General features: G+C 48.8%; 1 protein-coding gene across 3 annotated transcripts in view; it reads left to right on the top strand.

Moving 5' to 3' along the window:
- The window catches only part of Chst11 (carbohydrate sulfotransferase 11), a 210,441-nt gene that overhangs the window by 90,314 nt on the left and 94,081 nt on the right, over positions 1-26,046 (top strand). For all 3 annotated transcript variants that reach the window (XM_031350041.1, XM_031350040.1, XM_031350042.1), the window contains exon 2: positions 18,846-18,931. In XM_031350041.1, the coding sequence (XP_031205901.1) occupies positions 18,846-18,931 (86 nt within the window). The remainder of the gene's footprint in view (positions 1-18,845; positions 18,932-26,046) is intronic.

The following is a 26,046-nucleotide window of genomic DNA, read 5'->3' as shown; positions in this document are numbered from 1 at the left end:
CTTGGGTACCTGCCTTCCATCAGCCCATTAAATCCTCAAAGGAATGTCATTGCTTCCGTTGTGAATACCTGTAAACCCGGGCCCACAGAGGTGACCTGTAAATAGCTCCAGGTCCCATGCCTGGAGCCCTTGACACAGCAGACCTGGTGCCAAGGAAGCAGGGTGGTGTAATGGACCATTCTGAAGTGGGGCCTAGCATCCGTGTGTCTGCCCAGCTCTGACTGACAACCACTTGCCAGGGAAGGTCAGAGAGCACTTGCTTCATTCAAGAACTGTGTCCAGAGTCTGCTTGAAGGCAGGCTCAGGAGTGAGAGCATCCTTGCTGCTGTTCAACATTTGCTCAATCAAGGATGGTTCATCTACTTTCCTCTCAAATCCACGGCTCCCAGACCTGAGGACTTTTAAAAGGCAAGATTCCCAAGCCTGAGGGGAGGACTTCTGAGCCAGGGATTTGATTTGGGAGCCTGTGAATCTTCACTGAGCCACCTCAACATCCTGAGAAGGTATCCATGCTGAGGAGCACACGGAACCAGTGTAAGGTCCGGGAGGGCATCTGGGGGTTCCTGCTAAGATTCAACATTGTCTTAGTCAGGGTTTCTATTGCTGCAGTGAAACACTGTGACCAAGAAGCAAGTGGGGGAGGAAAGGGTTTATTCAGCTTGCACTTCCACATTGCTGTTCATCACCAAAGGAAGTCAGGACAGGAACTCAAGCAGGGCAGGATCCTGGAGGCAGGAGCTGATGCAGAGGCCATGGAGGGGTGCTGCTTATTGGCTTGCTTCCCCTACCTTGCTCAGCCTGATTTCTTATAGAACCCAGGACCACGAGCCCAGAGATGGCACCACCCACAATGAGCCAGGCCTTTTGCCCTTTATAACCAATTGAGAAAATGCCTTACAGCTGGATCTCATGGAGCCATTTCTTCAACAGAAGTTCATTTCTCTGTGATAACTCCAGCTTGTGTCAAGTTGACACACAAAACCAGCCAGTACAGGCATGCCATACTCAAGACAAAAGATGGTGGAGTTACTAATAGCCCAGACACTCTGGTGACCTGGTACCATCTCCTCTTCAGACTGTGTTAGTGTGGGCAGGCATAGCCCACACCACTTTTAAATATACATAACTTGCAAATATACACTTGGTAAAATATATATAACTTAAAGCTGGCATTTTGGGCAGGAGAGATGGCTCAGTGGGCAGTGTACCAGATGAGGTAGCATGTGTCTATAATCTCAGTGTTCGTGTGGCAGAAGCCTGCTGGTCAGCCATTCTGACATACACATCATAAGCAGCTGCAACACACAGAGGCCCTACCTTGAACTATGCAGAATGGCAGGGCTGACACCCATGGTTGTCCCATGACACCCATGTTTGCTCTCAGACATCCACAAGTGCACTTTGACACATACTTGCCTTCTCCCTCAGGTTGGCAACACACACACACACAAACACACACACACACACACACACACACACACACTGAATGCTTTCTAGTGACAGTGGCAAGAGAGGGGTCCTCAGTGACAGGGTACGACAGGGTACTGTATTGGGCTCTGAGTTGGCTGTTTCCATCCTGGGTGTTTGTTGAGAAGCTTGATCTCATGCAGGCTGAGGTGAAGGAGGCACTGTGGGCTACGTGTAATTCTCCATTTCTGCTTTTTGAATGAAACGAGAGGGTGAGTTCATTATCTGGTCAGCACTACAGGCAGCCTCCCCTGCCTGCTTCCATCTCCCTTGGCAGAATAGAGAATGTATATGTAAGCCTTCCTAGCAGTGCAGAGTGTCCAGGATGCCAGGGCTGGACTCCATGCCACGGTGTAAGCCTGCCTGGTTGCAAACCACACAGATGGGCCTTGTACGCTGAAGAAGAGTTTCTTCTTCGTTTTAAACCTTGTGTCAACAAAAGCTCTGTAGATGCTCCTGCTACACATCTGGAGCTGTTGACTTCAGGCAGTTGTGGCCGCAGCTCTGTGGTTTTCAGGTACCGAGGGGAGCCACAAAAGCTAGCCTGTTCACCATGGAGCACCAGGCCAGTGGAATGTTCTTGAGCGATCCTGCCACAAAGGAATCAGCAAGTAGACTGAGTAACAGAAGTACTGTCCTCAGCGAGTACTTAAGACATAGTCCTTCTTCTCTGGAAGTACACTGAGACCCGGGAGTGGGGTGAAGAGTAAGGACAGAGTGGGTGGCTTTCTGGTGCCCTGTGGCCCTACCCCAGAGTTCAGGGCTGCCACTCTGTGACATTCTGTACCGCCCTTTTCTCTTGGAGAGACCTGGATGTGAAGGAGGGGGGAGGGGACTGGGGGCAGGGCTAAGGAGACTGTTGGAAAGCTGTGTGGCACCCAGTGTGCCCACAACTATCCAAAAACCAGACCCCTTTCATTTCTAGGTGGGAGCTAAGGCGTCTTGGACTCCTGCTGGTTGTTTTACCCACAGCACTAGGCCTGTTAACTCACTGAACCTCAGGTGTTTCCCTGAGGGGATGTTTTATGTCTGGCTCTGCACAAAGAAGATGCTAAAAGTAGCTTGAGGCCATCTCTGAAAGGGAACGGGTACCCTGGGGGGCCCCCTGAGGAGTGCAGTTTATGCTCTTGAGCTGGTCTTCTCTTTGAAGGATGAGGGCCAAGTCCTAGAAGAACATCAGGCTGGGCCTATACTTTATGCCCAGAGAGAGCCAGCTCTTCTTGCCTTCCTTCCTGGGTCCCCAAGTATACTGTGGAGGCTTAGTGGACACTGATCTTTTAGTGCCTGTCTCCTTCCTGAACTCCTTTTACAAACCTCCTCCTGCAGAGGCAGCCCACGGCTAGAAGACCAAGGCTAGGCTCTGATCTGACCAGGTTTGTGCCGCTGGCTCAGCTCATCTTGTCTTGGGACATGGTACTTCATGCATGCCACTAAGCCTCCGTACTTTTCTCTGACTCAGGGGGACACACATGTTTCTTTTGTGACCTTGAAAGCATCTTAGTACCTCTCTGGACTTGGGTTCCTTCTCCAAACAATGAGAGGCTGTGAGGATGGGTGGAGGCGGGCAGGCTGTGAGCCTGGTATTTGTTATTCTAGAGCTTGTATCTGAAATGGGTTATCTCATGGTGCCATCTCACACAAAGGTTCTAGAGAATGAATGTATCCCACTGGGGACTTCTGTTCCCCGGGTATGAGTGTAGCACTTGGCTGTGTCCCCAGAGCCCCAGCCCCGACTCTGCTGCTGGGCTTTCCCACTTGATCTGGGCTGCAGAGATGCCAAAGCTCTTGCTTGAGTGACTCCTAGCCACTGAAAGTAAAAGCTGAATGCCTAAGGATATCAGCAGGATCAAACTCTTGCTTCTGTTCCCTGTGGACCAAGCACACACTTTCTGCCAGCCTTGGTCGTCCCGGGCACGTGGCACTGTAATCCATAATTGCGGACCACAGATACGGTTCACAAACAAGGAGGAAGATTCCAGGCTTGAGCCAGACTCTGCAAAGACAAATGGAGAAGAACGATGAGTTTCTAGACTTGATGGACCTTTCTGTGTTCTTTTACCACAAGGAAGCCAAACCTTTTCAATATATGCATAAATGGTTTTAAAGGGTATTAAAATGCATAAACTGCTCTAAAGTGGGGGTGGGGGTGGTGGTGTTCATATCCGTGTTAAGCTCCTGGTTTCAAACACCCAGGTACTCCAACCTCCTTGCAGAGAGAGTGTTCAAGCCTCCAGCAGTGTAGACATGTGCATGGTGGATGAGTGAAGAGGCTGTTTATGGATATTCATAACTCAGGAATTCTGGAGAAATATGTGGCTGGGTCTTGCCTTCTGCCCAGCAGCATTTGGGTCTGTCTGTCTGTCTGCCCAGCAGCTCTTGGGTCTGTGTGCCCAGCAGGTAGGTCTTGGGTCTGTCTGCCCAGCAGCTCTTGGGTCTGTCTGCCCAGCAGGTCTTGGGTCTGTGTGCCCAGCAGGTCTTGGGTCTGTGTGCCCAGCAGGTCTTGGGTCTGTCTGCCCAGCAGGTCTTGGGTCTGTCTGCCCAGCAGCTCTTGGGTCTGTGTGCCCAGCAGCTCTTGGGTCTGTGTGCCCAGCAGGTCTTGGGTCTGTCTGCCCAGCAGCTCTTGGGTCTGTGTGCCCAGCAGCTCTTGGGTCTGTCTGCCCAGCAGCTCTTGGGTCTGTCTGCCCAGCAGCTCTTGGGTCTGTCTGCCCAGCAGCTCTTGGGTCTGTCTGCCTGGACGTTTGAGGAACCTGAGCTTGCTTTCCTTGTGCTTGTTATAACTTGTTTCCAGGATACAGCTAGACCAGGAGGTTGGGTACCTGGTACAGAGTTGGGTACCTGGTCCTCTGAAACTTCCTACGACAGCTAGAAGGATGTATTTTTCACAGTCCTCTTTGATCAACTTGTTTGAGCAGAAGAGATTTTTTTTTAAGGGTCTTCCACACACACTATAAAAATTAAGACATGAGGGTTTTTTTTTTTAAATAAAAGCTATTTATTAAATTAGAAACAAAAGATTCCAGTTCCTTTCCTACCCTTCCTAGCTTTCTGCAAACCCCAGTTCTGTTCTGATCTCTCTATCCGGCTCCTCAGAGCCCTTCGGAATCTAGGAGCCTCCTTCCATCCTCCTTTCTTGGCAGAATCTCATATGCGAGGTACCTCTTTCAGCTGGCTCTCTTGTGGGTGTTGGGTCCCACTCCCAAGGGTGTCAAGCTCTTTCAGCGTCCGCTGGAGGATGGCTCGTGCCTGCTCAGGTGGCAGTCATCGTAGTATTCTCAGGCACAGCCGTGCCTCTAGAAGCTCAGGAGGCAGACGCCTAATGCCTAGGTATAGTTCATAGAAGTCTGTGGGGCCTTTGAGAAGCAACAAGATTAGATGACATCATTAGGCTGGGGTTCTCATAATGATACATGGCTTTACCAGCAGAGGACTGAGCAAGCACTTCTGTACTGGTCTTACCATGTGATGCCCTTCACCGTGTGTTGAGATCAGCATCTGAAGATGTGGCATGAGGGTGTCACCAGGAGCCCGGTCCATGTCGGCGCCACGCTCTGGGGCTGTCCTGGCTCTGTAACCTAAGCTAAGTCAACTAACTCTATTCTTTAAGAATGACCAAGTCTGCTGTATTCAGTCATTGCAGAAAACAATGCAGAGCTGATACTAAGGCTTAGGATAGGGATGTTTGTTGAAATACTGATGCTGTTCATGCCTACATAGGGGCAGCTATTTTCATATAATTCAATTAAAAATTTGAAGGCATCCCAGCACTCTGAAGGTGGATCTCTGTGAGTTTGGCCAGCCTGGTCTACAGATTGAGTTCCAGGACAGCCAGGGCTACATAGAGAAATTCTCTCTTGAAAAACAAAACAAAAACAATTAGGGCAGAAAAGTTTGATAATTAAGATCTCCCCCCCCCCCCGTGTGTGTTCGTATTCCTGTGTATGTATGCACATATGTATGCACATGTATGTGGGTAGGTGCTAGGAGTAGACACTAAATGTCTTCCTCAGATTGCTCTTTACTCTCCCCTAACTTGGAGCTTACTGATTTGACTGGACTCCTTAGCTACAAAGCTCCAGGGTCCCTCTTGTCTGTGAGTCCCCAGCACCATTACAGATGCATGCTACCCTCTGTCACTCAGACAGTACTAGTCACCCAGCATGGAACCAGACCGTTTTGCATGTGAGGGTGCAGGTACTCGAGCTTGCACGGTGGCTACTTTCCTGACTGAGCCACCACTCCAGCCCTATCCCACAACTCCATTTGCTCTCCGGGCTGTTTTTTTAGGCTTTGAGAGAGCTGGGTTCTCTCTGACCAAACATTAGAGGCTGTAGAAGCCACTGAGTGGTAGTCTGTGGGATTGTCTGTCTCAACAAGGGTCAGAGTGGTGAGATGAGACCTTCTCTCCAGTTCTGCCTGATTGTGCTGAGAGAGACATCCCTGCCATTGTTACACCAGGCCGCTGCCTCAGAAGTCAGTTCTCTGACTCTGCCTGTGGCACTGGAGTGAGCCCCCCCTGTTGGGTGTACCATCCCGGGCATTTGATGCTGAATTACTTTGCTACTTGGACTTAAGGGTATGTGTCTGATTTGGAAAAAAAAAAATCAGTAAACTTGCAGGTAATTTTTTTAAAAAGCCAGAGTGAGAAAGGGCGGGGAGATGGCTCAACAGGGAAATGTGCTGCTGCTGGGTCCGACAACCCAAATTAGACCCTGGAAGCCACGTGGTAGAAGGAGAAAACTGGTCCCTGCGAGTTGTCGTCTGACCTACCTATGTGTGCATGTATGCATAAAATAAATAAACAAATGTTTAAAAAATTAAGGAGAAAATGAATATTTTAGTCAGCAGTTTGTCTTTGAGATGGGAAAGTTGGCGAGATAGACACAGGATGAAACCAGGCGTGCACCTTGTACAGTTTCTCATTGTTACCACTATTGTCTCATCTTTATCACCATTATCACCATCACCCCATCACCTCTATCTCCTCTATCACTCTATCATCATTAGCTGTTTCAAGTCTGAGAAAGCCACTCTGGAAAGCTGTGTCCTGATCTCAGAGAATGTTAAAAGGTGAAAGCGGCAGATGCCCTTGAAAGGCGGCAGCCAGTGCACATAGCAGTTCTGTCTCGTGTCACCCTCGGAATAGCTTTGTAAGCATGTTCTCTCGTCATTTCCATCTTAACTGTGACAAAATTGGGACACAGAGGAGTTGGGAAGCTTGCAGGGTAGCGCCGCTTGGTGGAGGGCCCAGGTTTGAGGCAAGGCATGTGACATCCTCTGCAGTTTGACCTAGCTGTGTCAGGGGTGTGAGAGAGGGGATGGAGAGAGAAAGAGAGAAAGAGAGAGAGAGAGAGAGAGAGAGAGAGAGAGAGAGAGAGAGAGAGAGAGAGAGAGAGAGAGAGAGAGAGAGAGAGACAGAGACAGAGACAGAGAGACAGAGGGACAGAGGGACACAGAGGCACAGAGACACAGAGACACAGAGAGAGCAAGAGACAGAGAGCACATGGGAGCATACCGTGGTTCTCCTGTGGAGGTCAGAGTTCAAGCCTCAGAAGATGAGTCTTTCCCTTCACTGTGGGATCTGGGAATTGAACTCAGGTCCTCAGGCTTGGTTGGCAAGCACCTTTACCTACTGAACCATATCAACGGCTCTGTCCTGTTTGCAAGTGAAACTGGCATCCCAGCTTATACATTGTGGCTGTCGCTAGGGTGGGTGTGGAGGCATGGCCACCTCTGTGCCCTGAACCACTCAGTCCCTGCTTGTGCCTCAGATACTCATTCCCATCCTTCATCAGCCTGGTGCCATGGGCAAGACCCTATGTCCTTCCCTCGTCTGTTACATGGAGATGAGAACTCACAGAGAAGCTGTGTGGAGGAAGTTGTTCATCCAAGGCTGGACAGTCAGTGTGCCTATGCTCAGGACAAAACTTGGGTTCTGCTTGGGCCCTCCTCCTCCTCTGTGACCCAGTGGCCATCCCTACAGACACAGACACAGCCACTGAGGCTGAGGTCCATGTAAGTGCTACCTTACTGTTTGATGGCTTTTTCATTTGGTTGCACAGATTGGCCCTGCCTGGCTGAGTCTGAAAGACTTTTAGTAGCTAAACACAACCTGAATGTTCCTGTTATAGACCCAGAGGCCACACCTTCAAATTTACCAAAGCAACAAGAAGCTGGGACACAGGGAAAGATGGGGTGCCCCTCTACGCTTTTCTGGCTTGTCTCTCTTGTAGCTTTTATGTTTTTACTTAAGGGGGTGGGAAGTCTTCTAATGCTAAACATTCTCCTTGGGGAACTCATGACAGTCACCTAAGGTTCTTGTTCTCTTTCCCTCCCTTGCTCCCTCCCCTGCTCTTACTCCCACCCTGATGCCTGGCTGCAGATGCCTGGGGAGGCAGGTCCAGAGGCATCTTGGATGTGCAGAGAGGAAGGCAGCCGCAAACGTGGGCATGTTTAATAGGATGCAGCTGCAGCGGCTTTCCCTGCTGGCCACACTTCAAGAAGATTTGACACACAGCAGAGCCATCCTTGCCCGCCTCCCCACCCTGCCCATCTGTGGCTCCTCCCTCCCCAGCACCGCTTTCACACCCTTCGCCCCTTGTGCACCCATTTAACTGCAACAATAAGGATCATGTGCAATCATCTTGGAATCGGAGACATACTCTGCCTTCTCATTTGCAAGATCTCTTGGGGGCAGGAGGTGGGCATGGCTCAGCGTTACTGGCAAGTGGGGCCCTGGGTTCCATTCCTCACCCTTCAGGAGAAGTGAGGAGGAGAGAGAAAAAGAGCTCTGGCTCGGAGGATCCCCGGGTGGGGCTGCAGGTAATGTTTGGTTTTCCTTGGGGAGATTCCAGCCCTTTGTTTAGAACACGGCTTTCAGTTACATCCTTAGCACTGGGTCTGCTGTTATGTTGAAGTCATCATAAGGAAGAGCAGTCAGAAGTGTTCCAGTGCTGCTTTTATTTTTGTCGGCTGGCTCACATGTCTGTCCGTGTCCATGAAATCGTCACCTCCTATTTGAATTCTGATGTGCCAACCCCGTTTCCATGATTTCACATCAGGATGTTTAATTACATTAGTATGTTTAGCTCATTAGGAATATATCATGATTTACTAAAATACACTAAGTGCACTTTAACTCATGAAATGATCTCTCTAACTTTGGCCATCTTTGAATGTTTCCAGTGTTTAACTGGTAGAAAGAAAACACAACAATGAACATGCATGAGTGTGTGTGAGTGTCTCTGTGTGTCTGTGTGAATGTGTCTCTGTGTGTATTAGTATGAGTGTGTCTGTGTGTCTGTGTGAGTGTGTGAGTGTGTCTCTGTGTGTATTAGCACGAGTGTGTGTGAGTGTGTATATGTATGAAGGTGTGTATGTCTGTGTGTCTGAGTATATGTGTGTTTGTGAGTGTCTCTAGGTGTTTGTGTCTGTGAGTGTGTATGTCTGTGTGTAAATGTGTGTGTGTGTATGTCTGTGTGTAAGTGTGTGTGTGTCTGTGTTTAGACAAGAGCTCAATTTCAGGGTATTCCTCTGGAGTTGCCCACTCCATCCATCCATCCATCCATCCATCCATCCATCCATCCATCCATCCATCCATCTATCCGTTTAGAGGCAGGGTCTGAACATGTAGCCTTTGCTGGCCTAGAACTCTCTATGACTAGATTGACCTTAGACTCCCAGAGGGCAGCCTACCTCCATCTCCCTAGTGTTAGGTTAAAGGTATGCACCATCATGGCCACCACTTCATTTTTTTCACACGAGGTCTCTGAACTGGTCCAGAGTCTACCAAATAGATGAGGCTAGCTAGCCCATTAGCCCCAAGAATCTACCTCTCTACTCTCCCTGTCCTGTGATTTTGAGCAGAAGCACTGAGCCTGGCTTTTTAACATAGGCTCTGGGTATCATATTCAGAGTCTCGTTCTTGTTCCATAAGCATTTTGCCAGTTTCGAGTTCACTAGATCCTACAGGATGGATTTTTACCTCCACTATGCCTCCTTTCCAACATACCTCCCCATGGCACCATTTTCCCAGTGGGAAGCTAGTAGGTTTGAAGAGTTTAAACCTTCCTGGCTCCAGTGACACACACAGCCATGTTTTCCAAGCAGTGTTGGCTCTCTTGGCTTCTATGCCAGAAACACATCATCAGACAGGTGGGCGACTGAAAACATAATTCCTTGTCTTTAACTCACCTAGACCCACAGAAGGGAAGTTAGAGGGCTGGGTTGCTGGGAAGCTGCTTTTTAAGGTTCTGGCTCTTTATGACTTGAGTGTGTGTCCTTCTGCTGGGATTCTATCTCGTCATCTCTTGTTTCAGAGGAGAGACAGACCCACTGGCCAGTGGCCCTCTGAGCGAGCATCCTGGCCCTTTGCAGCAAGGGCACATGCTAGGCCCACCGTGCACTGACAGCCTCCTCTGCCCACGGCAGTTTGGTTGCTCCCCTTGGCTCTGAAATAACTCTGTCCCCACAGATTGTGTGTGTGTACTGCATTGCAGCAGTGAGATGTTGACTTGAATTGGAAGAGAGGTGATTTTTGAGAAATTCTTCTGGGGAATAATTAGAAAACAAATTAGGTAGTAGTCATCGGGGAGCATACCTAATGGTCTTTCATCTACCACTTACCTGGGGCTGGGTCTTGCTCTCAGCCTCTGCACGGGCGATTTGTTTAGGATTCACAGCTACCTTAGGAAGGAGGTACTCGTCTTGTGAACTAACACAAGTGTTAGCGTGCTAGAGTTGTGTAACAAGTGAGCACACACTGCATGTTTCAAAGTAACAGAAACTTGTACTCCCACATTCTGGAATGTTGGCACACAAAGTGAAGGTATAAGATGGTTGTGTTCCCCTCGAAGGCTTCTCTAGGAGAGAATCCTGCCCCACCTTGCACCCCAGCTTCTGGCAGCTCCCGGCAACCCTTGCCATTCCTTCTTGTCATCAGAAGAGCCATCTTCTTCCACTATCTTCCCTGTGTACGTCTGTCCACTTCTCCTCTCATTAGCTACCAGTCATGTCACTTGGGACCCACCATCAACCACTGTGAACTCATCTCCATGTAACTACACTTATACTAGCAGAGACTCTATTTCCAAATAAAGTTGCATTTTGAGGTTCCAGAATATGAATTGGCGATGGGGCACAATTCCATCCAGAGTGCCCTGTTTCCTGCCTTCTAGGATAAGGTAGAGACAAAGAGGAAAGGAGAAGACTAGGAGGACTCAGAGCCTTCCAAGTGGCCTTGAGAGAGACAAGGGTGACTGTCCCTTTGATAGTCACAGGGAAAGGCTGGTGCCCCGAGCAAAGAGACTAGCCTGCCCTGTACAGCTGACTGTGTTAATGTGCAGTTGTCCTGTGCAGGGCTGAAAACAGGGAGCCAACAGGTTTGGAGTTAATGGCCCCAGCTTGAGTAGCTTCAGTAGCTTCAGCGAAGGCGACTCCTTGCCAAGAGCTGCGTCACTTGTCTGTAAGCGTGGGGGAACCCCAGAGGCAGACATCAACGTGTCCAAGTTGGAAAGTCAAACTTGGAGCACCAGACACCAGAAGAAAGCATGCTGGCACGTTATCTGCAGCCTGCAAAATGCATTCATAAGCGTTCCAGGAAACTGCAGGGCAGGGGGTGAATTCCCTAGCAGTCAAGGCTGCCACTGAGAACTTAACCGCTCAAGGCTCGGAATGACGTCTGCACGGAGGATGCAAGATACGCATTGCGATGCTGTCTGCTTTGTCTCATGGGAGGGAGTATAAAGTGAATTCATAGGGGCTTTCCTGGGTCAGCTGCCAGCTCCTGCTCTTTGAGCCACTTTTCCATGGAGTCTTGAATTTCTCCACTATAAAATCCGACCACTGTGGGGCTTCAGAGATAACATACGGTTAGTCTGGGATGTGGGCTGCTGCCCTCCATGCTTCATGCTTTATGGGCAGCCTGAAGTAGCTCTGTCATGTCTCTTAGCACAAGGCTGATTGTTGTGTAAAGAAAAGGCTTCTCAAAAAGAACATCCAAGTCCCAAATTTCACAGCCTACCTCTAAGAATCTCTATGAGCTCTACCAGTGAATGCCAGCGATGGCCTTTGATTAATATTTAGCCTTTAAGAAACTTTTTAGCTGGCTTTTAATAATTTAAATTGCATTTAAATTTTAAAATCCCTTTTTGAATACATCAGTTCCCAGAAGAAGAAGGTAACATCTAAATAATATAAGCCGGATCGTTAAGGTTCAGGAAGGGTTTTTAACTTATACCAGGACAGAAATACTGTTCGATTAAATCTTACATGTTGCTATGGTTAGGTGGATCTTCTCAAATGGGTCAAAATCTCAAAATTATTAATACTTATCCTGAAAATGTTGTGCTTATTTTTGGAAGTAGTCTTGTTGAGCTTTGAATTTGTGCATAATGGTTACTCGTCTTACGGGTGGCGTTCTATGGATCGGGCCAAATTAACAGAGCTGTGCAGACTTCCCCACAGCCCAATTTAAGTTCCCTATCATGTTAGCAAGAAATCCATGTCTGTCAACTGCCACTCCTGGTCCCCAGTCCCACCCTTGGGGCAGACTCAGAGTCACTTCTGTTGTACATATATAATCTCTAATAATTTGAAACCATCCTTGGTTTTAAGTTAAAAACTTGGTATTTTAGGCTATTTTGGAGATACCTTTTGAACCATTTTATTGGCCACAGTGCCACCAGCCTGAAGGCTTTGGCTCAGTGCTGAGCTCAATCTGAGTGGGGCTCTTGCAGAACTTGAGTCACCGGCTCACACAAAATTCCACCCAAGACCAGCCCCACCTATCTGATTCCTGGCCCATCTGTTAGGCTCGAATACTAAGATGCTTAGGAGAGAGCTGACGGGTCCAGCATGTTCTGAGGGTCTGTTCTAGATGGTTACTCTGAGGTGGCTGTCTACTGTTCCTATTAGAACTCAAAAGACCCTGGTTCTAACCACAGCTTCTGGACAGCTTCTCATACAATATGCCTGGGAACCACATTCTTTTTTGACGTCCGGTGCCTCCCCTTTCAGTATCTTCCTTTCCAGTTCCTCCCCTTCTGGTGCCTCCCCACTCCTTCCCTTCTCCCTACTCTGCTATACTCTCAGTGGGTGAGTGGAATTCTCTGTAGGCTAGAAGATCATTTTCTGAGTTTTGTGTTCTTAGCATTCTGGCTTCCATAACAACCAACTGTAGACTGCATAGCATCTAAACAGAAATGTATTTCTTTCCATTTGTTTGTTTTTGTTTTTCAAGACAGGGTTTCTCTGTGTATCCCTGGCTGTCCTGGAACTCACTCTGTAGACCAGGCTGGCCTCGAACTCAGAAATCTGCCTGCCTCTGCCTCCCTCTGGGAGTAAAGGAATGCACCAACACTGCCTGGCCAGAAATGTATTTCTTACAAGTTCAAGATCAAGGTGCCGACAGATTAGAGTCTGCAGAACACCTGCTACCTGTTTCATGGGCTCTGTGTTTTCTGTGTCCTCCTGGCGTAAGAAACCATTTTTATCTGGACAGTAACCTCCATTCTAAGCCCCCATGGCTAGATCGCCTCCCAAACATCCACCAGCTTTCAGTATAGGAATCTCAGGGGTGTGTAAACATTCTTCCCGTTGTTCCTTCTACCCTCCCAGTGTGGCTCCATCACACCCAGTTCTGAAGACACTCTCTCTCAGCCCTGCACATTCACTCCCTGTGCTTGCATGAAACCATCTCACCACAGTCTCTGAGACACCCCCCTTGTCCCCATGAGTCTGATTTAAAGCTTTAACAAGTGGTATCCTTGGGCAGGACCTTGTGCTTTTGGAAGTAGACACAGCTCCTCCAACTTGGTTATATTATTGCAGAGGAACCAGAACCCGCAGGACTGGGAAAGGTAGTCGTGGAAGCCGTTGGTTTTGATGAATCCATTCAGTGGCCACTTTTATCTGGCAGGTGAACTTCTGAATGAGCAAGTTTATTCTTCCAGGCTGGGTAATGGAGCCCTTGGGGAAGGCTTCCAAGTCAGTGAGCCTCCTGGTTCTTAGATGAATGCTATTGCTTGTCTTTCCCATAATGCTAGGAATATTTACTGAATTCTTAGATTTATATCTTTGACCTTCAGCAGCCGAGAGTTCTATTCAGCAATGTCCTGCAGGGTATCGGGAAGGACTCTTTGCCTTATGAGCTTAAATACTAATGGGTACAGATTGGGAATTGACTGTAAGAGTCTGGTTTCTCCCAGCCTGTGCAGCCTGAAGAGGGAGAGGAATGAGCTTCATGTTTACTAGGTAGCTGTGGAGTCCACTGGACATATACCACTGTACTGGGGGGACATGCCATCTCATAGTAACTTTTCTTAATGCTTTTGCTTGTTTGTTTTAGGTCTCTCCCTAATTTGCACTCGAGTGCGTGCGTGCGTGCGTGCGTGCGTGCGTGCGTGCGTGTGTGTGTGTGTGTGTGTGTGTGTGTGTTTGTATCTACATGTATGTACTTGTGCAGGTGCACATGGAACCCAGAGGGTATCCTCTAAAACCCTGTCTCCGTCCTTTGAGATAAGGCCTCTCATTGGCCTGAAGGTCACTCATTAGGTTAGATTGTCTGGTGAGTGAACCCCCTCCCTGGGTCCTCCTGTCCCCTCTTCTGTGCTGATTACAGGAGTGCATCGACAAACCTGGCCTTTTCATGTAGATTCTGGAGATCAAACTCAGGTTCTTAAACCCTCTCTTATCTCCCTAGCCCTGTCTTAACTCTGTTGCCTCAGAAGGCTAAGGTTGCCTAAGAAGGCTAAGGTAACTGCCTTGCAGGAGAACGGCCCTGTGGGGACAAGTCTGTTGGCAATCTCACTAACTTTTCTGCCTCATTCTGAACTACTAGTCAGTGGTTTGGCCTCACATCCACCTGAAGAATCGACGCTATTGGTTAAACCCTCAGATAATCTGGCCTCCTGTTTCATTTTAGCTCACACCACCCATAAGTACTAAGAACCCACTGAGGACAGAGAGAGGGGTGGTGACATTGGATGTGAGACCTGGTGGCTCGAGTAACAGGCCATTCTGTCCCTCCACTGCGTCACCTGTATCCTTTGAGGGTGATCAAGAGTGGCCAGATGGCGTCCAAGAGCTCCCTTTGACTCTGAACAAATTGGATTGGAAACACCAAAGATTCTTTGAGATAAGATGTAGGCTCCTAGTCAGGGGTCCCTGGGGACGTTTATACTATTGATAGCCTAGGTACAGATGTTGGGTTTTGTAAGGATTTATGGAATCTGTTCACCACGAATGCTCATGGGAACTGCTTAGGAGGGTAGGGTCCACTTGGATGGTTGCATCCAATCTATCAGCCAGTCATTCTATCAGTCCCTTGAAAATTAACTAGCTCGCTAAGTGCGTGTGTGTGCATGTGTATGTATGATCATGCAGGCACGTGAACATCAAAGGACAGATTGAGGGAGTCCCTTCTCTCTTTCCACAATGCGGGGTCCCAGAGATCAGACTCACATCATCACTGGTACTCACCGAGCGGTCTGGTTGGGCCAGTTGCTCGTTCTTAAACGCAAAAGTCTGAAATCTCAAAACCTAAACTGTGGATCGTTTGGAGCACTGGGATGCTCCTGAAAGGCTTTGTGTTCTCCCTGGCTCCTGCACAGGGCAGGCTTGTCACACTTATAAATAGCACACAGGCCCCTTTGGCTTTTGTGGCCTGGGGTGCCAAAGTCAGTTCACTTGGCACCCCATGAAGTCACAGGTAAAGGACCTGAAGCTGCAGGCCCCACACGGTCCAAGCTTCTTAAAGACCTTGTTTTAGAAAAATAAACCAATTAAATAATACTGCCTCCTGTAAAAGCAGGCTTTTAATGGGTTCCACGGTGTGGCGGGTCCCGGTGAGCTTTGTCTGCTGCCTGCTGCCATGGGGGCACTTGAGTCTTGCACAGCGTGGGTGTAATTTCACACGGTTTATGGCCGTGTTCGCCGCTCCAAGAGCTGCGATACCATTGTACAGAAGGAGGACCTGCGTGCCCTCAACACCTTGCCTCCTTTTTGGTGGAAATGAAAAATGAAGCCATAAATTAAAGAAAAACACAAAAAATTTCTCCTTTGCCTTCCTGGGGCAGCCTCGGAGGAACAAAGAAGCAGTGTTTTCCTGGACAGCCTAATCAAATTCTAATGGCTTTTATGTGTTGACTTTTGCTCAAAGATCCCTCCTCCCATGGGAAGGCCTCTGGGCTTGCAGGATCTGAGCAGAGCTTGTAATGGAGTCCTGGGTTCCAGGGCAGGGGAATCTCTAAACTCCAGCCTCAGGGTCAAACCCTGCCTCCTGCCTATTTTTGTTAAGCCATCAAAACAAGCCAACAAAGGAAGCAGATTTCCTAATGCAGGAAGATTCAGTGAGCTTCAGATTCCTGTCCATAAACGAAGCTTGCTAGCATGCTGCATGTCACTCTTCTTCTATTGTTCTTTGACCCAATGGTGGCACTTAGTTAAACACCACTTGTCCTTTCCAAAAAATGCTTGCTTGCCAGCGTTCAATTGGAAGGCAAAAAAAAAAGGGGGGGGGCGGGACATGTGGCCTTTTCTCCTTGGAATGGATGCTTTCCTTTCAGGGTCTCCCAAGGCTCAAAGGGAGAAGTCAGGGAGGGGGTGGCTCACCTGCTGCTTAAGATAACTATTCTTCACTGTGTGTGTGTTTGGAGGAGGAGGAGGAGGAGTGGGGTGTGTGAATATGTGTGTATGTATATAGGAAGAATAGGGTGTTTGTGTATGTAAATGTGTGTGTATGTGGATGTGCGTGTGAATACATGTGTGGAGGGGGAATGGTTTTTGTTGTGTGAATGTGTGAGTATGCATGTGTGTTTATATGTGAGTGTGTTTGTGTGTGTGTGTGTTTGCAAAAGCCAGAGATTGATGTCAAGTATCTTTCTGTTTCATGTGACACTTTATTTTCTGAGACCAGTCCTCTCATTGAATCTAGAATTCTGCACTTCAGTAAGGTTAGTTGGCCAATGAGCTCCAGGGATCTCATCTCTACCTCCCCAGGGGTGGAGAAGTATTCACTTGTAGACAATTGCCACTGTATCTGGTTGGGTTTTTTTAGTGTGGGTTCTAGGGATCTAAACTCAGGCCTTCAAGCTCCCTCAGTAATCAGTTTGCCAAATGAACCATGTCCCCAAGCCCCCAGGCTCCTCACTCTGCCCTCAGGCTGACATCTGAGCAGCCCCCACCCCCCTTCACCTCAGCCCGCTTCCTACAGGCTTCTTAGTCTTTTGACTGTATCTTGATTGACGCGTGGCCAGTTCCCACTCAGCCCACTCGCTAGCTAGTTCAGGCAGGGAGGTGCTCCCGTCTACCTACCAGCAGCCAAGCAACACCGATCATAGATTGCTATGCACAAATCTAGTGCATTACCTAGAATGGCTTCAGAAACTTGTAACTGTTGCTAAGCACATTGTAAGCAGTCTTTATTATAACTTGTTCAAGCTTCACAAGCAGCCCAGAGAGATTCTCCCTTATACAGGCGAGGAAGCAGACAGAGAGGATGTGGGATTGGCCCGAGGTCACACAGCTGGTACATGGTTCAAGCCATGATGAAAACCCAGGCTGTCTGGTCCAGGGAATGAGGGAATGTGCAGTTGGCCACCACTAAGCACCAGAGTGCTCCCCAGACTTCTGGGAGGCTGTGCTGTTCTTGCTCCATTAATCTTCATTACGATGATACTCTGTAACGAACGGTTTGGTGTTTGAACAAAGCCCTGTTCATGTGTTTTTCTTCTACCCACTGTTCCTTATCCCTCTCCTTTTCTCTTCTCCCCTTCCTATTCTCCATCCATCCATCCATCCATCCTTCCTACCCCCCTTCCTTCCTCTCCTCTGTTCTCTTCTCATCCTCTGTCTATAGTTAGGTGTTAGTGTGTTAGTGTATGGCAGGCAGTGCGTGGACGTAGGGTGTTTGTAGACAGGAAATATGAAAAGAGGGTTCATTTCTATTGACCAGGATTCTTGGCCCCCTCACTGCAGAGGAATGTAGAGTTCTAATCCTCATAGCAGTTCTAAGTGCTGGCTCTTTTCAGAAGGATAGACCTTCATCCTTTCTGCCTCAAGTTGATATTTTAATAAAAACGAACATTGTAGGAGACTTAGGAGAGACTGGGCTTTTGACTTACAGTGGAGGGGCCCTTGAAAATGATTCCTCCCATTCTCAGGCACCCAGGTGCCAGGTGCCTGGAGGAGGTGGTGGTGCCCGAGGGTGCCTCCACACTGTGTGACACAATCAGCACAGAGCTGTGTGGGATCAGGATGGAGGTGGAAGTTTCTACCTTAGTGACACCTGCGTCATGGAAACATCACAGAGCTGCTACAGCAGGATGCTCCCGGGCCTTTGGTGGCACTGGTGTAACCACATACACTGTTCTCTAAAAGCAGAGTGTGTCCCACCCAGGATATGATGTGAGACAGTGTGAATAGCTTTGTTACTGGTTTGTATTTACTTGGTCCAATTTTTATCATTACTTTAGAATGTGTTTCTTCCTATGAAGATGCTGTAATGGCTAGTCGTAGTTGTTCGCTTGATATACCTAAAAAGAGGGGACCTCAGTTGAGGGTTTGCCTCCATCGGGTTGGCTTCTAGCTATGTCTGTGGGACATTTGCTTGATTACTAATTAATGGGTAGAGAGCCTGGCTTACTGTGGATGGCACTATCCCTGAGCAGCTGGTCCTGGGTGGTTTGAGAAAGCAGGGTGAGTGAACCATGGGGAACAAAGACAGTCAGCAGTATCCTGTCATGTGTCAGCATCTGTTCCTGCCTCCAGGCTCCTGTCTGTCGTTCCTGCTCTTCTATCCCTTCATGATGAACTATAAGCTGTAAGATGAAGTAAACCCTTTCCTTTCCAAGTTATCTTTCGGTTCTGACCTTTGTCACAGCAACAGAAAGCAAACTAGGACTCATGCTCACAGTGACAGTCTTCCGTGCCCCACCTCAGAAGCCTCGTCACGGGGCCTCTGTGAGCAACTGTCTAGCACCTCCTCGGTGTATGTGACTGTGTCACCTCACGGTGCGGCTCTCAGACCAGCCCTGTTGCTTGCTTGCTAGGTGATGTGAAACTGTGTTCCCACACCCTGGCCAGCCACACTTGCTTCCTTGGGTACCCTGATGCCTTCTGAAAGTGGCTACATCTCAGTGAGCTTTAAATGCTTGTCCTGTTTTCCTGCATGCTGTAGAAAGCATTTTCAGTGTGGTCTGTGCCACTGGGGTATGGAGACAGAACAGTGTGGCTGTTGCAGCCAGGATAGCAGTGGACTCTTTGCTGGACGCTACTCCTTCCTCTTTGCATCCTGTTTCTTCCCCCCTCCCGGATGCCCTTTCCTCTGTCAGACAGCAGGCCTTTGTAGCTGTTTTCTGATGAGCTTCACTTTCTCTCCTCAGTCATGCGGAGGAATCCCTTCGGTGTGGACATCTGCTGCCGGAAGGGGTCGAGAAGTCCGCTGCAGGAGCTCTACAGTCCCATCCAGGTAGGACCCCGTCCTCGATGCCATAAGTGTGTTCTGGGATTTGACATGCCCACCCCTGCCTGGCACTTTACCTTCCATGATTGCCTTCACGTTCAGCATCTTTAATCCGGAACACTCCCAAACCAAACCCTTTTGAGCAGCCACATGGGACCACAAGTGGAAAATCCCATGTCTGACATTATTCGACAGATCACAGTCAAAATGCAGGTGGACCGAAAAACTGTACAAGTTATCTCAGGACACTGTATATGTAAGATGCATGTGCAATATAAATGAATCTCATGCATAGACTTGGATCCTATTCCTAAGTTCCGGCATTATGCATGTACAGAAAGTCCAGAAATCCACAGGGGAGCCCAAATACGAACCGTTTCTGGTCTCAAGCATTTTAGATAAGTAGTCTAGGAACATTTTGTAAGTTGTAGAAAAAGTTAAGAAGCATGGAGGATTTGTGTGGGACTGTCCTTTTAACCTTCCTGGGGTTTGGGTCTCTGGAGAGACATCGTCCCAGGTCTTAGCAATGGGACTCCTAACATTAAGAGCCTGCAAGCTCTGCTGGCACCCCCAGAAAGGCGTGCTCATGGATAAATCCCACACTGAGTTACTGAGACCCAGTGATGACGTCACTGCAGAAGACCCCCCTCCCCTTGGTTGGAGTGTGGATGTAAAGTGACTGTTGCTGGGTTTTTTGGCTGATTAGTTTAACAAGGTGGCAAGCGTGGAGGTGGGGGTAGGGAGTGGAGCGTGCCTTCCATGGGAAGTGAGGGACAGCCAGAAGGCCTGGTCACCATAGCAATAGCCTCAGGCCACTTGAGTTGGTGTGGAGACTCTTGAGCGGGTCCTTCTGTAGGAATGTCGGTTAGTGTTGCTCTTGATTGAGTGACTGGGTCAATGCCCATGGACCTTAGTAACTGCTGAGAAACGAGTGCACGCTAAGGAGAGATGGCCTGCTCATGATCTCAGGGCTTCGCTCTGTACTCCATTCTCAATTTTGTATTTCCATAGACTATGATGCCTGGTGGGAGAAGATAATGCTTAGATTTCAGGGAAGACAGATTCTTTGGGTCATTGCAAAGACACAAACTAAAAAGCATCTTTGTTCCACTTTCTCTCTCTAGCCTACCACCTGTGTTCCCTTCTGGGAAAAAAAAATAAGACTAGAGTCTGGGCACCCTTGGTGACCTGATGGTGTTCAATGGTACCCTGTTGATTCTCTGTCTTGGGGCTCTAGGTGTGACTTAGACAGAGCACACCAAGGATTGCAAAGTCAGTGTCTCTCAAAGCTTCCTCTGCTGTCCTTTGCAGAGAGAGAGTCAACAGGGATTTGATATTGGGTTCCTTTGCTGTCCATATAGCCTGGCCATTGTGAGTAAGTTTCCTAGCCTGTCTACTCTGCCATCTTCACGAAGAGATCAAACCAGGCTTTGGCCACACATAGGATTCCTAGTATACTCTATTGATAACCACCCAAGCTCCTCCATCAGAACCATCTACACTCTCTCTGAATATCCTGTGCTGATGAACAGCACAAGATAGCATAGGCAGAGTCGCTTCTACTGTAGCTGACCCTCTGGGTAGAAAGCCCATGGACTGGATCTTGTCCACTACTTACATCTGGTGCCTAACACTAGGCCTGGTTAATGTCAGGGGGTCCCCAAGTATTTGTGACTTTTGAAAGAGCAAAGCTCAAGGTTCAGGTTCCCACTTCCCACGTCTCTGGCTGCGCAAGCCGGAAGGTGTGATGAGCCCGCATGAGGAACCCATTTCTGGGGGATGACTGTGAGCTGTCCCTTTCCTCTACTTCAAAATCAGACCTGGTGTCAAAGTCCGGTGATGCCATTTCCTAGCTCTGTGACCTTGCACAGGATACATGACCACACTTTGACTGCCACCCCTCTTTTTATGACATTCTGGGACTAATACCAACTCCTGGATTCAGGAGGCAAAGCAGTGACCTTCCGTGCTGGCTGACCACTGTGGGGTTTGTGCTTTCCTGGTTTGTTCACTCGCTGACCCCCTGGCATGTCAGACACTGGGCATAGAGGGGACTAAAAGTAATATAGGCACCTGTGATGAGTACTTGCTTTGTCCCAGGACTGGTGTTCATGGCCCTGTATGGTTTCTCAGCAGGCCAGTCAGAGGAGAGGTGACTATCCTATCTACTGTCACCCTCCTCACATCGGCAGTGAGTGTTGGGTTAGTGAAAGGTTCATTTAGCTCTGCCCCTTACAGGGGAGGATGCTGGTAAGAGTCATTGTCCTTCAAGGGCATCTTGGGCACTCTGTCTAGCCTCTCCAGCCCATCCAGCAAACTCTCTTTCAGGAAGATCACCCCGTTTCCTGGGGATGTAGTCTAAGATTTTTTTCTGGGTCTAGTTTCCTTTACACGTGGCAATTATGCCCCACTCCCACACACAGTCCTTAAGTAGGGCTTGTTTTTGAAGATGCAGCCCTGGTTAGTGGTGGGCTGCGGAGTTAAGAGAGGGGACACACACTCTGAGCTTAGACAGTGCTGCCTTCCTGAGTCATCTCCAGGCTTAACACCAGGCCGAGCTCCCCTGCACTTTCTCATAGTTTCCTACCAGCTCAGCTGACAAGCCTGGAACAATGTAGTCACTGAGACAAGTGGCAAACTCTCTGATTGCTCTAACCTGAACAGCTCCCAGAAAGGATATTCACAGCTTTTTTGCTGGGTGTCTATTTGGTCTTAATAATAGGAGGTGAAAACAAGACCATTCATTTCTTATGACAAGAAATTCACCTTACAGCAAGAAGCACCTTCTTAGTTACCTCAGATACCTATACCAGGTCAGACACTTTCTGGGTCTTGGATTCAGCTCACTGGATCTGCATGGTGAGCTCTGAGCTAGATGGTATTTCCCCTCTTATGGATAGAGATGTGAAACTAATAATTGTATATGATTTATTTGAGCCCAGATCGCTAGTAAGAAGCTGTGAGGATCCAATCACAGAGGGAACTCCTTCTCCCAGTGTGGGGAGACTGCACTCAGTTACTGCTGATAGATACTGGTGACTCTGGCCTCGACATCCCCTTGGCAGGAACCACCCTCCTCTTGCAAACAGATGTATATCCAACAAGGTTTTCATTGGATAAAGAGTGAAACCAGCCCAGGAACAGTTGCCTCTACTTTGACTTTGGCATCCATGGCTTTCTTAGTGCACTGAAAACCCCAAACCATCCAAAGAACAATTGGTTAAGGAAAAAAAAAATCCTTCACAGTTGATATTCTTAGCAAAATAGCACTGTAATGTCTTATAATTTTCCTGGTTCTCTGCTGTCTTCCTGGCCCCAAAATAAAACATAATTGCTGATCAGATCAGCTGGCGCCGAGTCACCGAAAGTTCAGGAGTTGCCAACCACAGGCTTGTGGGCCTGGCCATCTGCAGGCTGCCCCCGCTCAGTCAGTGCTGACCCACAGGGCAGAGAACTGCTCTCAGCTGGGTGAGAGGGTGTAATTGTCTCTGAATGCCATCCAGGGCGAGACAGCTTGTCCTCCTGCCTCCCCACCTCCCGGCCTCTCATGGCTTCCCTGAAATCTTCACAGTATCATCCACGCGGTTTGGCCTGCCCTGCTCTGGCTTTCTTTAGCATGTGTGCCTGCCCTGTTATTAGAGCATTCTAAAGGGGGCAGGGTGCATGGCTCTGCTGGCCATGAACTTGCAAGCAGCATAGCTAGGTCTGAACGGGGCTTCCCGGAGTCCCTGCATCCAGATGTTTAGGGATCCAGAAGTGTTCTGGGTGAGGTGTTGCTGAGTATGGCTGAAACTCTGAGGTCTCACTACCTCTGTTACGGGGCGATCTCTTGGTGTGCTGAAGTGAACTTTCTTGTCCTCCAGGGATGCCCAGGATTTAGGAAGGAGTGAAGAGGAAGGGGAGGAAGGAGAAAGGAGGCAGTCAGTGTTTACAGAACATGGAACACATATCTGTGACTATTCTAGACATCTGGACGGGTCAAACACGGGTCACTGATCTTGCTTTTGCTGGGTTGGAGATGGAACCCAAGGCCCCTCAGACACTGATCAGCCATTTTCCCTACCAGTGAGCCGTGGCTTAACCCATCACTGAAGCTTTCCAACACCCCCTTCCAGATGAAGGTCTCTGATAGGCCCATTTTTTCAGAAGGTAACTGAGTTTTTAAGAGACTGCACAGTGTGCCAAGTTCACGTACTACTTAAAAAACCAGAACTGAGTCTTTCTTACCCTGCTAGCCAGTAGGGAGCGGGAGCCTTGGCACTTTCCCTCCAGGTAGAAAAGAGCTTCCAGAAGGCTCTCTCTTTCCTACTACGTCAAAGGTGAGACATGGGCCCAGTCTGGGCCTGGGGCCTTGAGCCCAGATAGAAAGCTGTCAGTGGCCAGAGCTGAGGCCGTGGAGTGGTGTGGAACCGACAGTAGATGTCCCGTGCGCAGTGACAGCTGGCGGTTTTCTTTCTTCACAGCCTGGCCAAGGCAGGAGAGGACTTTGTGTCCTGGCTTGGAGCTGGGTTAAGCAGTAGTCACATCTAAGGACTCTGCAGCTGGATGGTGGTTCTTGCTCCTTAGAGGTGTCCATCCAACTACAAATACTACACTGATAGATGCTACTGTGGTCCAGGGCTGATAGGAGCTTGTGGGTACGTTCCTCACCTGAGTACCATTTTCTGCCGTGTTCAGCACATTTTGCTGGTCTTCCGGGTTCTTAAAGAAGAAACAGAGAAAAAAAAGGTCCCAGAAGAGAGACAGCAAGGAAAGGGGAGAGGAGATGTAGTGTTAGCACCCGTCCCTGCGAGTCCTGTGCACAGTGGAGACTCTGAAGAGGAAGATGCCCTTGAGCCGGACATTTGAAGACACATAAGATGCTAGAAGAGACCTGCATTGCCGATACAAGAGCAAACAGCAGGTGCTGGAGCCTGGTTGGAAGGGACAGGAAAAGCACTTAGTCCCAGGGAGATGGATCATAGTCCTCATCTAGAGAGTGTGGAAGTAGAGGTGGGTGGGCATCAACTCCTGAAGCAGCTGTACCTCCAACTCAGCTGCTTGTATTAACAGGCTTCTCTAGAGCTGGAGCCCCCCCCCCCCCAACATTTGGTCTCAGGTCTGTAAAATGAAGGCATTGTGTTACACCAGTGGCTCTCAGCTTTGGCCACACATGGGATGCACTTAGAGATGGGAAGAACTGCCCGGGGCTCCCTAGGCCTTTCCCCAGCGGCTGACTTTATCCAGTCTAGGACTCTGCCAGCCTGTCAGTATGCCCCAAGGCTTCTGAGGTTTCTGTTCCGGGCTTCAGAGTTCAGCAGCACAGGGCTGAAGGGTCCTCTAGGGCCTTCAGTTACAGACACGTGTGAGTCTAACACAAGCCATCTTGTGTTCTTGTTTTAATGATACACTCAGGCCTGAAGCCATTTCAGATGTTTTCCTGAGGATAAGAGGGTCCCTGCTTTCTGCAGCTACCCACAGACACTGTGCCCCAGATAACAGATTAGGAGAAATTCCCCCCTGAAAGGAATGCCCAAGCTTCTCCTGTAAGCAGAGTGGAAGGACCAGACATCAGTTGAGGTTTCCAGGGATCAGTTGCATCTCCCAAATCATCAAAAAGGGGGAGGCTGTCTGCTTCTACAATTGGCTATTAGCAGAGAATGTTGGGGGTGGTACCTGTCTAGAAAGGCCAGAAAGGGCAGCTATTGTTCAGCCCTAACTCTGCTGCGTGAATCTCTTCATTACTAGCCACCTGGTAAATGATGAGCCTGTCTCATTATCTTGCTTTGACCCAACAGCTGTCCACCAGCCAAAGAGGGATTGATTTAGTCGTAGACTGGCTCCTTCTGCAGACCTATTACCGATAGTTGGCCCAGCAGAATGGCAGCTGGCTAGCATAGACGAAATATTACATTAACCTATCCCTACCTATAGCAGTCTCTTGAGTGCTACATTATTCATGGCAAGTGACATTAGGCCAGCGAGGATTTCTGCAAAGCCAGGAACAGTGGGCTGCCTTTTTTTGGCCATGGTTAGCAGCTCCATTATACTCAAGCAAAAAGCTACCCTGGTCAGATATCCAATCAAGCTAGGACAGGTGGAGACCTGGAGGGAGATGCAATTCAGGTTATAGGAGAAGATTGGATGCTTGAAAGAAGTGTGGGATCCTAAGCCAGGTATATGTCCTGGGGCCATTATCCATCCTCCACAAACTTCGGCTTCTTCATCTATTGTGAATTAGAGGGAAGCACCTGTCTTACAAGTTTCTGCGAGTCACAGACCTCACATGCCGAAGGAGGCTGAGTTGGAGAAATGGCTCATTCAGTAAAAGCTTGCCTCACAAGCAGGAGGGTCTGAGTTCTCCCCCCAGTACTCACGTAGAAGATGGGACACCTGCAGTCCCAGAACTCAGGGTGTAGAGACAGGGGGCATCTCTGGGACTTCCTGCCTCCTAGGACACTCTCAGATCAAACTTGGTTCATCAGTTGTCAGGACAGAGTTAGGAGTCACTCACTGAGAACACAAACCATTTTGGTGTATGTCGTATCTCAGGCTCTTTGTGAGCGAGAGACACCCATTTCCAAGACCATGAATATCTCTGTCTCGGTGAGCAGTGTGTTCAAACATGTCCAGTGCACACAGGTCCTAGACAGTGAGCAGACACAGTGGTGTAGATTGAAAAGCTGTAGGTGTTTCCTGCCACTAACCCCCTCTGTGAGCACGTTGGGATGGGGGAATTAACCAAGGCCCTCCCTCTTGGGGTGGTGATGTGCTGCCTGTGAGTTCATGGCTAACTCTTGCTGCCTATGGAGGCCATTGTTCTGTTTCAGACACAGAAGATTCAGGAACGCCCCCTTTTTTGATATGAGTATATGGCGTAGAAGTGCTTGGAACTACTGGGGTTTTTCTGTGGCAGTCTCTGCGAACAGAATCTGACATATTTTCAGTGGGAAAAGCAGCACTGGGGTGTCGGAGTGACCTCAGCCATTACCAAATGGTAACACAGCTGGACAAGCTGCCATTTACTGAGAGTTATTTCCTGAATTACCCTCAATTAGGAGAGGCCTCTTTATCATTTGATTTTTCTGTATATTGCACAACTCGAGCAGCTTCTCGGCCAATTGGAATTTGACCTCATGAGA

Source organism: Mastomys coucha, unplaced genomic scaffold (genome assembly GCF_008632895.1).
Source record: "Mastomys coucha isolate ucsf_1 unplaced genomic scaffold, UCSF_Mcou_1 pScaffold4, whole genome shotgun sequence".
Taxonomy (NCBI): Eukaryota; Metazoa; Chordata; class Mammalia; order Rodentia; family Muridae; genus Mastomys; species Mastomys coucha.
Note: the sequence above shows the minus strand (reverse complement) of the source record. Positions and strands in the feature narration are given on the sequence as shown.